Source organism: Equus caballus, chromosome 14 (genome assembly GCF_041296265.1).
Source record: "Equus caballus isolate H_3958 breed thoroughbred chromosome 14, TB-T2T, whole genome shotgun sequence".
NCBI lineage: Eukaryota > Metazoa > Chordata > Mammalia > Perissodactyla > Equidae > Equus > Equus caballus.
Window position 1 is genome coordinate 17,661,035 of NC_091697.1, and position 14,522 is coordinate 17,675,556.

At 49.0% G+C, this 14,522-nt stretch overlaps 1 protein-coding gene across 6 annotated transcripts in view; it reads left to right on the top strand.

Annotated features, from left to right (window-relative positions):
- Nucleotides 1-7,791: 7,791 nt before the first annotated feature.
- FLT4 (fms related receptor tyrosine kinase 4) overlaps nt 7,792-14,522 on the top strand; it is a 40,087-nt gene continuing 33,356 nt past the window's right edge. For 2 of the 6 annotated variants that reach the window (XM_070233693.1, XM_070233695.1), the window contains exon 1: nt 7,827-7,948. Coding sequence is in view for 2 of the 6 variants with exons in the window: in XM_023617000.2 (XP_023472768.2) it covers nt 7,882-7,948 (67 nt within the window). In the remaining 4 variants the exon portion in view is untranslated. Of the gene's footprint in view, nt 7,949-14,522 lie in introns of all 6 variants that reach the window. The other 4 variants (XM_070233696.1, XM_023617000.2, XM_023617001.2 and 1 more) reach the window with 4 other exon arrangements.

Sequence of the window (14,522 nt, forward strand, 5' to 3'; positions counted from 1 at the left end):
TATATATATATATTTCCTATGGTAAGAACAAATGGCCTTAAGATAAAGGTGCAACTTTCCCCCACATTGGCATTTCCTTAGGGATAAGCATCTTTCCTCAGGCTAGGAACTGATGAAGGTGACTTTGACCACCCAGCTCACCTGTGACCACCCAGCTCCAGACAGCAGACCTGCCACCCTGCTGTGTTCACCAAGACAGCAGACCTACCTGCTGTGTCCATCAATCGCTGTGCCAACAGAGCAGTCTCACAACTATTGTAAAAGGGAGATTTCAATCATATGTGAAACATCCTGTTTGTGGGTATATAACCACTCTGTGCACCCCACTTCTTCAGTGCCCTTTCTTCCTTTGGGAAGAAAGGCCCCGGGCCATGGTCCTCAGATTTTAGCTCAGAACAAACTCTCCCAAATTTTCATTTATAGATTGGTTATGGATTATTTTCGTCAACAACTGATTCACGATTCTGTGCCCCCTTAAGATGGTTCTTTTGGACACTAGTTGGCCATTTGCCTCTTGCTAGCAAGTTGTAATAAAATGCCCTTTTTCTGCCACTATGTTGCCTCTTAACAATTGGCTTTTGTCTCTCGGTGAGCAGATCATGCCCTTTGTGTGGTAACAGTGTGGTGATAACAATGTCAGACCAAGTAAACTTTAAGTTAAGAGATATTACAAGAGATAAAAATTACAAATATTACATACAGCTATAAGGGTCAATTCAACAGGAAGATATAACAATCTTAAATTTTCATGCCCCAAATAATATTCTTTCAAAATATATAAAATTGATGAGAGAAGCTGCCAAGTCACATTGTAAAGGGCATGGGTACAGAGAGAAGTAAGGGATGGTGGCTATGTACACAATCTACCACATTAATAAAAAGAAAAAGTGTAACAATAAAAAATACTTGATTAATCCACTGAAAAAGAATAAAAAGCACTTATTAACCCATAGAAAGCAAATACATAAATAAATAATAATATACATTCAGATTACATAAAGCAAAAATTAACAAAACTAAAATAAAAATTAACAAACCCAAATTATAATCAGAATTTTATCATACCTCTTTCAGTAATTGGCAGAACAAGAACACAAACAAACAAAAAGTTAAGGACATGGAGATTTGGACATGATTAACCAGCTTGACCTAGGTGCCACATACAGTGCCATGCTACATGAAACAACCTTTTCAAGTATGTTATCTTCAAGGGCACAGGGTGCATTTACCAAGATAGACCACAAGCTGAGCCTAAAAGCAAGTTTCAACAAATTTCATAAGATTGAACTCAGTGAGAATACATTTTCTGATCACAGACAAATTAAACTAGAAATCAAACATAACTCAAAAATCTCCAAACATTTGTAAGTTAAAGAATATATTTCTAAATAACTCACAGTTTGAAGAAGAAATTACACTGGAAATTAGAAAATGCTATGATCTGAATTACAATAAAACATAACAAATCAAAACTACAAAATGTTATAGATAGAAATGAACAAAAAACTAGGTAAATGGATGGACAGCATATTCATAATAAAAATTGTTAAGATGGTAACTCCTTCAAATCCGTCAATGTAATTCTGATCAAGCTTCTAGCAGATTTTTCATTTTTGAAAATTGACAAGTTGATTCTAAAATTAATAGGGAAATGCAAAGAGCCAATAAAAAGTAAGACACTCTGGAAAAAGAAGTAAGAATTTCAAGGACTAAGACTACCACTCACTGAAAGTTATTGTAAAACTTGGGGCCAGCCTGGCAGTCTAGTGGTTAAGTTCGTGTGCTCTGCCTTAGGGGCCCGGGGTTCACAGGTTCATATCCCGGGTGCGGGCCTAATACCGCTCGTCAAGCCACGTTGTAGCAGCATCCCACATAAAATAGAGAAAGATTGGCACAGATGTTAGCTCAGTGACAATCTTCCCAAGCAAAAAGAGGAAGATTAGCAACAGATGTAAGCTCAGGGCCAATCTTCCTCACACACACAAAAAAATAGTTATTATAAAACCACAGTAATTACAACTGTGTAGTAATGGGACAAGAATAGGCAAGTAGACAAATGATACATCACAGTTCAGAAACACATCCATCCGTTCAAGCTAACACGGTTTATGACAAATGCGCCTCTGCAACGCAGTGGGGGAAGGCTGGTTACTTCAATAAATTATACCTTATAATTTATACTTTAAGTCAATTAAATTGCAACATGAAAAAATGAACATTGAAACCTACCTTACACCATACACAGAAATTAATTCTAGATGGATTGCCAATCTAAATAAGAAAGGGGAAACAAACATCTTTAGAAAAAAGTGGAGGAAAATATCTTTATGACTTTGGAGTAAGAAAACTTTTAGAATAGAACACCAAAAAATGATGCAAAAAAGTAAAAAATTATAAAATGTACTATATTTAAAATAATATCTTCCATTTATCAAAGATAGCATTAAAACAATGCAAAGGCAAATCACTGAGTAGATGATTTATGCAATGCATATGCCCATCAAAGGATTTGTAGCTGGAATATATAATGAAGTTCTACAGATCAACAAAAAAAAAGGCAATCAAATAAAAAACAGGGAAATGAATTGAACAGATACTTCAAAACAGAGAATATCCAGCTAACCAACACACATATAAATGCAAATTCAACCAAAATGAGAAGACTTTAACTTTCAGCATGACAAATTTTCCCTCCCACCATAAACAACTAGAAAACTGGTCAAAAGATATGAAACAATGCTTCTCAAATATTGGACAACAAGCTAAGTGAGTTCTATAAATATTTCAACTTTCTGGCCAGGTAAGTCCTACAAATTTCAACTTTCTAGATCATGGCATAAGGATAGGAAACCCAAATAAAGCATGGTAGACCTGCTGAGTTGAAAAAACAGACCCCAGAATTAGGGAGGCCAATGCAGCTGGAGTGTGTGGTATAAGACACAGGACAAGAGTGAGTTATACAGAAAAAGCACTCCAGAAATCTATGAATGGGCCCCTTACGTTTTTGCTGAGTGCTAAGCTGTGTTTGCCATTGCACAAGGCCAAGCTCCGAGAGGCTGGCAGAGGCCTGCAGGCTGAGCACCTCCCAGAACACACAAGGACTGGCAGCAACAGCCAGAATGGAGACCTGCAGAACACTCAAGGCCCTCGGAACAAACCCCCGATGAAGAGAGGCTCAGCAGGAGGCTTACAGTGTCAAAAGAAACCAGCCAATCTGCAAGTAACTCAACTGTCTGCCAGAACAAACACGAGCGCCCTCTGAAGGAAGATAACAAACCCAGACATTCATCAGTGTAAACTACTAGACATGCAAAGAAGCAGGAAAATGTGATACAAAACCAAAAGAAGAAACAGCCAACAGAAGCAAACCTATGTAGCAGAGACATGCTGGAATTAGCAGGCAATAACTTTAAAACAGTTATAAATATGTTGAAGAATTTTAAATGAAAACAAATAAACACAATAAGCATAGAAATGGAAGATATATAAAAAGATCAAACAGAATCCTGGAGCTAAAAACTATAATATCAGAAATAAAAATTCACTGGAAGGGCTTAATAGCAGATTAGCAGAAGGAAAAACAGGGAACTTGAAAAATAGGAATAGAAACTATCCAACTGAAACACACTAGGAAAAAAGGCTAAAAGAAAAAAAATCCAATTTTTAAAATGGACAAAGTACTCAAATAGACATTTCTCCAAAGAAGGTGTACAAATGGCCAATAAGCACAGGAAAAGATGTTCGACATCACTCATCATTAGGGAACTGCAAAACAAAGCCACAAGAAGATGCTACCTTACACTCATTGGCATGGCTACTATCAGGAAAAAAACAGAAAACAACAAGTGTTGGCAAGGATGTGGAAAAATGGAAATGTTTGTGTACTGTTGGTGGGAGTGAAAAATGGTACAGCTGCTGTGCAAACAGCATGGAAGTTTCTTAAAAAATTAAAAATAGAATTACCATGTGATCCAGCAATTCCTTTGGGTACATACCCAAAGGAACTAAAGTCAGGGATACAAAGATATCCGCACATCCATGTTCATAGCAGCATTATTCACAATAGCCAAAAGGTAGAAGCAAACCAAGTGTATGTCGACAGATGGATGGCTAAACAAAATGTGTGAGAGAGAGATATATATATATATATATATATACATATATATATATATATATATATATAATTCAGCCTTAAAGGGAAGGAAATTCTGACACAGGCTACAAGATGGATGAACTCTGAAGACATTAGGCTAGGTGAAATAAGTCAATTAGAAAACGACAAATATTGTATGATTCCAATTACATGAGGTACCTAGAATAGTCAAATTCCCAGGGACAGAAAGCAGAACAGCGGTTGCCAGGAGTTAGGGGAGGGAGGGGTGGGGAGTAATTGTTGAATGGGTCCAGAGTGTCAGTTTTCCAAGATGAAAGGAGTTCTGCAGATGGATGGAGGTGACGGCCACACAACAGTGTGAGTGTGCTTCATGCCACTGAACTGGACACTTAAAAATGGTTACAGTGGTAAATTTTCTGTTATGTGTATTTTACCACAATTTTAAAAAAAAGAAAAAGATTAAAAATAATGAAGAGAGTCTCAGAAAACTATGGGACAATATTGAGTAATCTAATATTCTTGTCATCAGAGTCCTAAAAGAAGCGAGAAGGAAAAATAAAGACTTTTCAGATACATAGAAGCCGGGAAAATTCATCACTGGCAGACCCACACTGAAAAAACATGGTAAAAGAAGTCCTCCACACAAAGGAAAATGATACCTGATGAAAATATGAGATCAAAAGTGATAAATAGACAACATTTTTCTTATTATTTAAATGTCTTTAAAAGATAAGTGCCTGCTTAAACAAAAGTAAGGATAACGTATTGTGGGATTTATGGGATTTATGATATGGACGAATAAAATAAATGACAACAATGACAGAAAAGCTCAGAGGGAGAAACGGAGGTAAACTACTGCAAAGTTTTTATACGATATGTGAAGTGGTGTGTTATCGCTTGAAGGTAGACTATTACGAGTTAAAGATGTACACCATAAACCCTCAAGTCAGAAAACAAAGAAATATAGCTAATAAGCCAACAAAGGAGATAAAATGAAACCATAAAAAATACTCAAGTCAAAAAAGAAAAAGACAGGGAAAGAAGAAAAAGGGAACAAAGAACAGATGGGATAAATAGGATGCAATTAGCAAGATGACAAGTTTAAACCCGACCACGTCAACAATCACTTTGAACGTAAGTGGACTAAACACCTCAATTAAAAGGCAGAAATTGTCCAATTGAATAGCAAAGCAAGACCCAACTCCATGCAGCCTATAAGGACACTTGAAATATAAAAACACAAATAGGTGAAAAGTAAACGGCTGTAAAAAGATACACCACGCTAACGCTAATCAGAAGGCAGCCGCAGCAGCCGTGACGCCACCAGGCAAAGCGCAGTCCACCGCAGGAAAAGTCACAAACTGGACCTCACCAAAATTACGGATTGGCTGTTCAAAAGAGACTGTTAGGAGAATGAAAAGACAGCTCACAGCCTGGGAGAAAATATTTGCAAATCGTATTTCTGATAATGGACCTGCATCTGGAATATATAAAGAATCCTAAAAACTCAGTAGCAAGAAAACAAACCACCTGATTTTTAAGAATCAATTCTATTTTCATATACAACGAATAAACAATTAATGAATAAACAATTAAATGAAGTATAAACATATGATACCTTTACAATAACATAAGAATATTAAATATCTATGAATAAATCTAACAAAAAATGTCCAAGAACTCTACACAGAAAACAATAAAACTAATTAATAAAAAATTGTTTAATAAAAAGAATTATAGATAGAAATTTTTAAAAACTCAAAATGGAGAGCTATACCATGTCAGTTTCCCCCAAACTGGTCACAGATTTTATTATACCCTCAATCAAATCCCAGTGTATCATGTGCGTGTGGAAACTCACAAAATGAGTTGAAAACTTAAACAGAGATGCAAATTGTGAAGAATTGCAAAGTCACTTTTGGAAAATAAGTTGGAAGGACTTATGCTTCCAGATATGAAGACAACGGGGGGGCGGGGGGTAAAGAGCAAAAGACTTGAAATCCATACTGCCAATTATAAAAATGTGCTCAACCTCAACAGGAATTAGGAGAAAGCTAATGAAAACCATGCGATGCCACTACAAACCAACTAGAATAGGTAAATTTAAAAAGCAAAACGGACAATACTGTGTCAGTGAAGATGTGGCGCACAGGGAAGTAGTTACATTGCTATAGAGTGCAAAAAGGAACAAATAATGAAAAAATTGTGGGCACTGTCTACAAAGTTGAAGATACATTCTATGACCCAGCGATTTCACTCCTAGACACACGTACCCTAGAGAAGAGGGCACAGGTACACCAAGAAACATATACAGGAGTGTTCGTAGCAGCAACAGTTGGAAACTGGTAACCACTCAAACTGCCATCAACAGCAGAGTCGCGGTGAGCCGCACGGTGGAAGACTACGCTGCAGCGAAAATGAGCAAAGTCCGGGTCACCGTGCCGGTACAGATGAATCTCACAAAAGAATACATACGGGATGAATCTATTTAAACAAAGGTTAAAAACAAACAAAACATATACTTGGGTAATAGAATGATAAAGAAAAGTAGGGAATTGATAAAGCCAGGATTTGGGGGTTACAGAGGGGTTCGGGAAGGGAAAGGGGGTGCTTCTGGAAAGCTAGTGCCATTCTATGCCCCTTGACCTAGGTAGAGTGGAAACACAGGTGTTTGAGTTAAATTTTACATTTATAATACATTGATATATACTTTCCATTTCAACTTTCCATTGCATACAATTTTTTTTTTTATTTTGAAACAAAAATATTGTAAGAAAACAAATAGGTGGTTGAGAAAAAAATCTAACTTCATTTATTATTTGGTTGCCTGGCTTCCCCAACATCATTTATTCAATCATCCGAACCATCCCCACCTATTTGTGATTCCAACGTAACAAGATATTCAATTCTCAGTGGCACTCGAGAGTTGGCAATGGTCGTTATCAACAATGGTTTTTGGCAAGGGTGGATCGACTCTTTCTGGGGGCTGGGGGATGGGAAAAGTGCGAGTGAAATAGAATAAGAGCAGGGGAGGAAGAGAGTCATCGTCACGGGATTTATTTTTAAATAGGAAAATTCTAGAGACAGAACTGAAAAGAGAAAGGAAGTCTGTGAGAGGACTGCCAAGTCAGGGAGTGAAGTGTCACCTGATAAAAGGACTTATGAATGAGCTCAACGCTAAACTATTTGTGGGGGGATGTAAAGAGGAGGCCCTGCCTGCAGGGTGGAGGTTGGCCATATGGGTGCCCGGCTCAAGGGTGCAGCCTCCATCCGCACCACGTAGGTGGTCAGATAACGTTTGCCGAATGTTCTCAAAGATATGACATAGTGCAATTTTTAAGCTATATTTGTGGGGGGGTTTTCCTTACTTTAATTGTAGTATTTATTGATTCGAGGAAATTACACAAAAATTCGTGCTGCCATACTTTGTCCAACCTTGACCGCGGGGCTCATTCTCTTCTCAGCGCACAAAGAAGGGCTGGCGCGGTACCTGCCTTCTCCGCCCCCCGGAGCGGCCCCGGCGACTCGAGGGCGGCCGCTGACCCGCGGGGTGGGCACGGACCAGCCTCGTCGCGGAGGCGCGGAGCCCGCACGCAGTCCTGCGGACTGGGGCTCCCTCGGCTGGGGGCGGGACAGAGAGGTGCGGGGGGCGGCCCGAGGCACCTGGCCCCGCCCCCGGGGCCCCGCCCCGCCCCGCCCGCGCCGAGCTCCCACAGTCGGAGTCCGAGCCGCGCCGCGGAGGTCCGACCCGCGCGCGGCGGCCGGAGATGCAGCGGGGCGCGGCGCTGTGCCTGCGCCTGTGGCTCTGCCTCGGACTGCTCGACGGCGAGCGAGGTGAGCCCGCCGCCCGCCGAGGCGGAGCTGGCCGCGAGGGGGCACGCACTCCCGGGGCGAGTGGTGGGACCGCGCCGACTGGGGATGGGCGGGGTACAGGGCCCCCGGGAGCGTGGGGCATCAGGGGAGGCAGGACCGGGTGCCACGGGTACGGACACCGGGCTGGGCACGGCAGGTCGGGCCCGGGCCCGCGGGGATGAGTCCAGGGCGGCGGGGACTGCAGCCAGGTCGGGGACGGGGCGACGGGGCTGCACCGCAGCGCAGGGACAGTGCTCGGGGTCCACGACCTCGCCACCTCTGTGGCTCAGCTCCCTTGGAGCCAGGCCTGGCGCGCGGCATCGTCAGCCTGGATCCTCGGCTTCCGCACTCGCTTCCCCGCGGAATCCCGGCGCCGCGCGCACCGGAGATGTCCCGGGCGCCGAGGCGGCAAACCCCGCAGGGCCCAGACCTGGTGCGCACTTCCCGAGGCCTCCCGTCTGCGCTCGAGGTCGGTCCCCCAGAGGGCGCTCCGGGCGGGCGTCCACCCGCCCCAGGCCAGGGACTGAGGAGGCAGGGGCTGGGGGACCGCGGGAGACGTTGGGCAGATTGGGCGCAGGTGCGTGTTGGAACTTGAGGCGAATCTTGAGCCGGCAACTCGTGAGTGATCAACGTGGCAAAAGAGGCAGAAGGCTGGCGCTCCCCGTAGTTGAGGGGGCAGGGGCCTTGAAAGCCGAGCTGAGGAGCCTAGACCATAAGGCAGGGGCTGCCACAGAGAGTCTTAAGCACAGGAGAGGCAGGGTCCAGTTTTTGATGGGCATGTGCCTGGACGTTGCCGCTGCTTTGGAGTTGGAGAGAAGAGAAGAGAATGTGGGAGATGAGGGAGGGAGCAGAGGGGTATGGTTGGATGGAGACGTCACGGATAAAGCATCTGGGGTTGGGTGAGGATGAGCTGGAAGTCCACGCAAGATCTGGCGATCCTGGAAAAATCAGAGGGTGGAGGGAGGGTCATGGGTCCCCACTGGCTGAGGAGGAGTGCTGGGAGACACTGTGTGCATTCAGTGTTGGTTTACATGCTTCATCTCTTAATCCTCACAGTGGAGTGTTAGACCCATTTTACAGGTGAGGAAGCTCAGGCCAAGGACATAAGTAACTTCCCCAATGTCCCCAGGAGGCCAATAGTGAGGGAAGTGGTCAACCCAAGGTCTTTGGGATAACAGAACCCTGTTCTCTGTGCCTTGACGGGCTGAAGGGCTGAGGACAGGGGAGGTGAGAGAGGTGCAGATGGACCTAAGGGAAAGAGGGAGGAGGACATCTGTCGGGGCCTCCAAGTCGGGGCAGGTCTGAGCAACGGGACTGCGCCTTGGCCCTTCCTTGCTCCCTTGCACTCAGCCCAGGGCCAGGCTTTCACGGGTGCAGTATGTGTTTGTTAAGTGACTAAATGAGCGTGGGGAGAGAAGGGAATGGGGCCCTGGTTGGAGGAGACATCCAGCAGGCAGTTGGGTGTCATGTCTGAGGCTCAAGAGGGGGGTTGGGCTGGGAAGCTGGAGAGGGAGCAGAGCAAAAGGTCCAGGAGGGAACCCCCCACCCAGGGAGCGGGCTAGAGAAGGAGAGGCTTCCAGGGAGATGGGGAACATTTTGCAGGATGTAAGGAGAACCAGGAGGGGCTGGTGTCCTGGTGCTCCCAGATGGAGCGTAGTGCGAGGTAGAGGAGGAAAGGGGGCTGTGGCCAGGCTTCTGGTGAGTGCGGGTGATTCTTATCAAAGTCGAGCAGTGAAGGGGAAGAGAGAGGATGTTAGCTGAGGGGGCCTGTGGAGGGGGTGGCCCAGGCTGGACCAGGGCATGGCTGATGGCAGATGCCTAAAAGAAGACTATGGCCACCCTCTCTGAGCCGTGCATTTGCCCCACCCACTGCTGGGCTGAGGAGGACGAGAGAAGCCCCAGCCTGATGGGGGATGCTGGCGCAGGAGCATAAACACTTCAGTGCAGTCAGGTGTCAGCGCAGCCAGGGTGGGAGGCCAGGCACTGGCAGGAGAGAAGCCTGGGGCCCTGAAGGCGTGCTGTCTATGCTGGAGCCAGACTCTTGTCCCAGTTCTACCCAGCCCCTCTCTTCCTCTCCCTGCACCTCAGTTTTCCCTTGTGTAGCAGTGCAACAGGCTGGCAAGCACTGAGGGGCTGTGCTTGCCTGGACTTCACGGCTCCATGTCCAAGTCCACTTCCAAAAACCTTGCCCTGGCAGTGTCCCTGTAGAGGGCAGGTGGCAGAGGTCAGCCGCAAGAGATTCAGGGACATGCAGGGGAAGAAGGTGACTGCTGGGTAGGTGGGTTGGCCTGGCCTGAGGACGCTGGCCCCTGCCATGGGCTGAGTCATACATGGCCATCCCAGCTCTCCCCGGTCCCCGCTTCTCACCCCGAGCCAGACCCAGGTGTGGACAGAGGTGTAGAGGTAGGGCAGGGATGTAAGCCAGTATAGGCAGGGTGTTGTAAGGTGGGGGTTGGGCCCACCTTACTTGGTGCCTGTAGACCACTGGCCCAGCTCAGGGCCCTAGGGACTCAAATGCAGGTGCTGTTCACGCACCCACCATGCCAGAGGCACGGAGTCACTGTGACTGAAGGTCTCTCTGCCTCCCCAGGGCCCAGTGCCCACACCACCAGGTGCCGGACTGGGCAAGAGGTGTAACAACGGGACTGTCTAGCCAACTCCCTGCTGTGCCATCCCCACCCTCACCCCCAAGCAGTGGCACCCTGACCCAGGGAAGGGGACCGCAGTCCTGTGCAAGTCACAAGCTATGATGCCTGCTCAGGGCGGCTCAGGGGGCATTTGGGCCCCATCCTGCAGGGGCTTCCTAAGTGCCAAGCTAGCAGGGACACAGACATGGCATCGGACATCTGTGGCCCAGGGATGAAAGTCCTCAGTGACTCCAGTGAGGCCCAGCTGGTGGCTGCAGGCTGCACAGGAAGGTAGTGTTGCTTCCAGCTCGGGGCTTCCTGGAGGGGTCTGTGGACTGCAGGGAAGGGAATTCAAGGTAAGGCAAAGAGCCTCTCGAAGGCCCGGAGGCAGGAGAGTTCAGAAGGTGTGAGGGACATGTGGGTGGTCAGATGAGGCTAGAATCTGGGGGGAGATGAGGCAGGTAGAGGTGGCAGGAGCCAGCAGCACACCCGATTCTGAGCAGGGAACCGCCTGGTCAGGTCCCCTGAAGGCATTGCCAGAGGGGCAAGACCAGATGGGAGCCTGCAGCAGGGAGGCTGTGGGTGAAGCCAGGAGACACGCCAGCGGAGGACGCGGCGGTGCCCGGGGATGGCAGGGAGACGGGCTAGTGCCTGTCTCTGGCTTAAGCAACGACTGGATGATGAGATATTGTTTACCAGATGGCACCCTGGGAGGAGGGGCAGACGTGGGGAAGGCTGAGGTGCTGCGCTGGGGAGGCAGCCCTTCCAGGTGGGGTGTCCCGTGGGATTGCCTGGGAGGCCCTGGTTGGTGAAATGAGGCCAAAAAAGGAAGGAGGAAAGTTGGGAGCATTTGAGTGAGATGGGGTGGAGGGCAGTCAGGGAACCCAGGGAAATTGAGTGGAGTCTTAGACGTAAGGGAAAGTTCTTCTCTACATCTAGCTTACATCTCTCCTGCTGTCGTTTGGACGATTTCCTTCACGTGGCAGATTTCTCTCCGCCAGGGCCTAGCCTGTACCCCACAGCCTCTGAGATGCCCCTCAGAGAGGGGGTGGGCAGGGAGAGAGGGCCAGAGAGCCTCTCACACTCCCTGCACTGACCTCTGAGTGAGACACGGCCGACGTGTCCAGCTGGAGCCAGGGATTCCTGAGTTTCGATGCTTTTCAGACACTGGCTTCCTCTGGGATCTCAGTTTTCCGGTCGTTCTGAAGGGAGAAGTCTGGGAGCAGGAAGGTGCGGGCATTCACTGCTAGCGGCTGAGGCTGGGGGGCAGACAGCGGGCACGCCCCCACCTGGCTCCCGCGCCCCAGGCTACCCCCACCCCCAGGTCAGGCTGGGGTGTGGGTGGTCCCACGGGCAGGCCGGTCAGGGTGGCGAGCGGGGGAGCCCCGCCACGTGGCCAGCGAGGTCAGCAGGGGTTCATGGGAAAGGACTTGTCGGCCACAGGAGAGGACATCCTGCCTGCATTTCCCTCTTCCTGCGGCAGGAGCCCACAGCCCAGATTTAGCAGCGCTGGGGGCCACCTCTGAGCCAGCTGGGCCGTCTGATAACACCGCCTGTCCTCCTGCCGCGGAGCAGAGCCCTGACCCAAGGCAGGCCAGGGCAGCTGCCTGGCACAGCTGGCTGCACCTAAAGCTGCACTATGCTCAGAGCTCAGCATCTGCCAGGGTGCCCCCGCCTTTTCCCGGGGGTAATTAGGCAGCCCTGGTTCCCATGCAGCCTCACCACTGCTCCCTGCTTCCAGAAATTGCCTCCTTGCTACCCCAGCAGGGCCCCTCTAAAACACAGATGTGAGCCTTCAGCAGCCCCTCAGTGATAAGCACCGGCTTCTAGGGCTGGCGGTACTTGCTCTTCCAGCTGGGGGCCCAAGGGCATCCTTAGCCCCATGTCCACCTAGCCTGCACCCACCACACACCCCAGCCTCAGTGCATGACCTTCCTCCTGCTCCACATACGCTCTGCCCTTCACCCTGCCCTTGGGGAGGCTGCCAAGAACTGTCGGCAGAGGGTGGTGCTGCTCCAAGTGGGAGGGGTCTCCTAGGGTGGGAGGGGCCTCTTACCCCCTGCTGTGTCCCCAGGAGCGGAGGTCCAGGCTTTCATGGGGCTTGGGGGAAGCTCTTACCAGCACCCAACCTAAAGCACCATCCTCAAAGCTACCCTGAATTCTGCCAAATGGAAACTCGTTTGTATTAAGCAGCGTGCGTGCACACACACACACACACACACACTTGGCACATGGGGAGCATCTCGCAGGAGCCACACCTCGATGTGAAATGCTTAATCAAACTGCTTCACACTAGGGTGCATGAAGGCTTCACCCTGTGTCATCAGCCTGTTGTGCCCGTTCTGGAGATTAGGAAGTTGATGCAGAGGGTGAATGGCTCACTAGGTGCTCGAGCAGCTTTGAGGGAGGTGACAGGTATCTGGTGCCTGGTCCCAGATGGCATGGGGCCAACGGGGTAAGAAGGGGCAGCCACGGCATTCCCCAGGGAAAGCTCTGGAGAGGTGGGCATTTGGGCTCCTAAATTCCTGACCACCTCGTGGACATTTTTACCTTGACGTCCCCGAGACCTTTCAAAAGCAGCGTGCCCCAAACACTCGCCGCCTCCCCCAGGTCCACCCCTGGCTGGTGTGCCTCCCTCAGTGAAGGACATGCGTGCCTCCATCCCTCACCTCCACACCTGCCACGCACTGAGTGATGTCCCTCTGTTCCCTGAATCCTCAGAGCCAGGCAGGGGCAATCACAGACCAACTCCCACGCTGGCTATGCCCCCATGAAAAGGTGAGCGTAAGCCCGCGTCCTTGCATTGAGGACCCATCCAGTGCAACGAGCCACCCGCTGCATGGAGCTGGAGCTGCAGAAACGTGTGGGGGCCCCCGAGGAGGGGGCCTCAGTGTGCGACTCTGCAGCTGAAGCGGGCACCGGGCAGGTGGCAGGGAGGTGGGAGATGAGGCTGGCTGGGGGGGGTCATGTGAGGAACTCGAATTCCACCTCCCTGAAGCGGAGAGGCCAGGAAGGGTTTTAGGCCAGAGAGGGACTTGTGTTCTAGAAAGATATCTGAGCAGTGAGTGAGGGCTGGGCCAGTGGGGAGGCCCTGGTGTGGTGAGCCAGTGGGAGGACGTTGAGGCTAGCCAGAGAGCGAGGTGAGTGGAGGGACCTGGGTAGGGGCAGCCCCGGCCTGTCTCGCAGTGGCTCTGGCCTGAGGCGTCCCCTGTGAGGTGTCTCAGCGCTGTGCGTGGACAGTGCTGGGCCAGGGCGGCAGGGAGAGGAGCGCCTGGCCCTGCCTCTGGTGCTGGCTCTGAGGGTGGACAGGACTCGGTGAGGAGCTGGCCATGGGGAGTGAATGGAGGCAGGTGACTGCCACTAGGATGGTGAACCTAGCAGGAGGGAGAGCAGTGTTTACAGAGCTTTATATTTGGTAAACTGCAAGATACAAATAATGTAGACATGTATAGAGGAAACAGCAGCTTCCCATAATCTTGTTTCCCAAAGGTAATCTCTGACTAGCAAATTAACCTCTGAGCCTTAATTTTCTCTTCTGCCAGATGACAAGAATTGTACCTCCTCATGGGCATAGAGGAGTGTGGTATGTACAAGTGTGTGGGCTGTGCTCATACACGGAAAGTGCTAAATATGTGTTTGCTATTATTGGCATAACAGGATGTATTTGGGTAAGCAGAATTTGGGGGTCAAAGCATATGAGCGTCTTTTATTACTGGGAGTACCGGTTTGCCCCATACCACTTTCCATCTGTTCCATCTACCTGACGGCCCAAGTGCACCTGCACTCTGGTCTTTGCACAAGTTCCTTTGCCCTCCGTGCCTTTCTCCTGGGCCAGTAAGCTCCCTCCTGCTCAGTCTGGAAAGCCCCTTCCAGTTCATGTGAACACCTTTCCCACCAGCAAGACTTGCTCTCACCTCTCACTCCACACC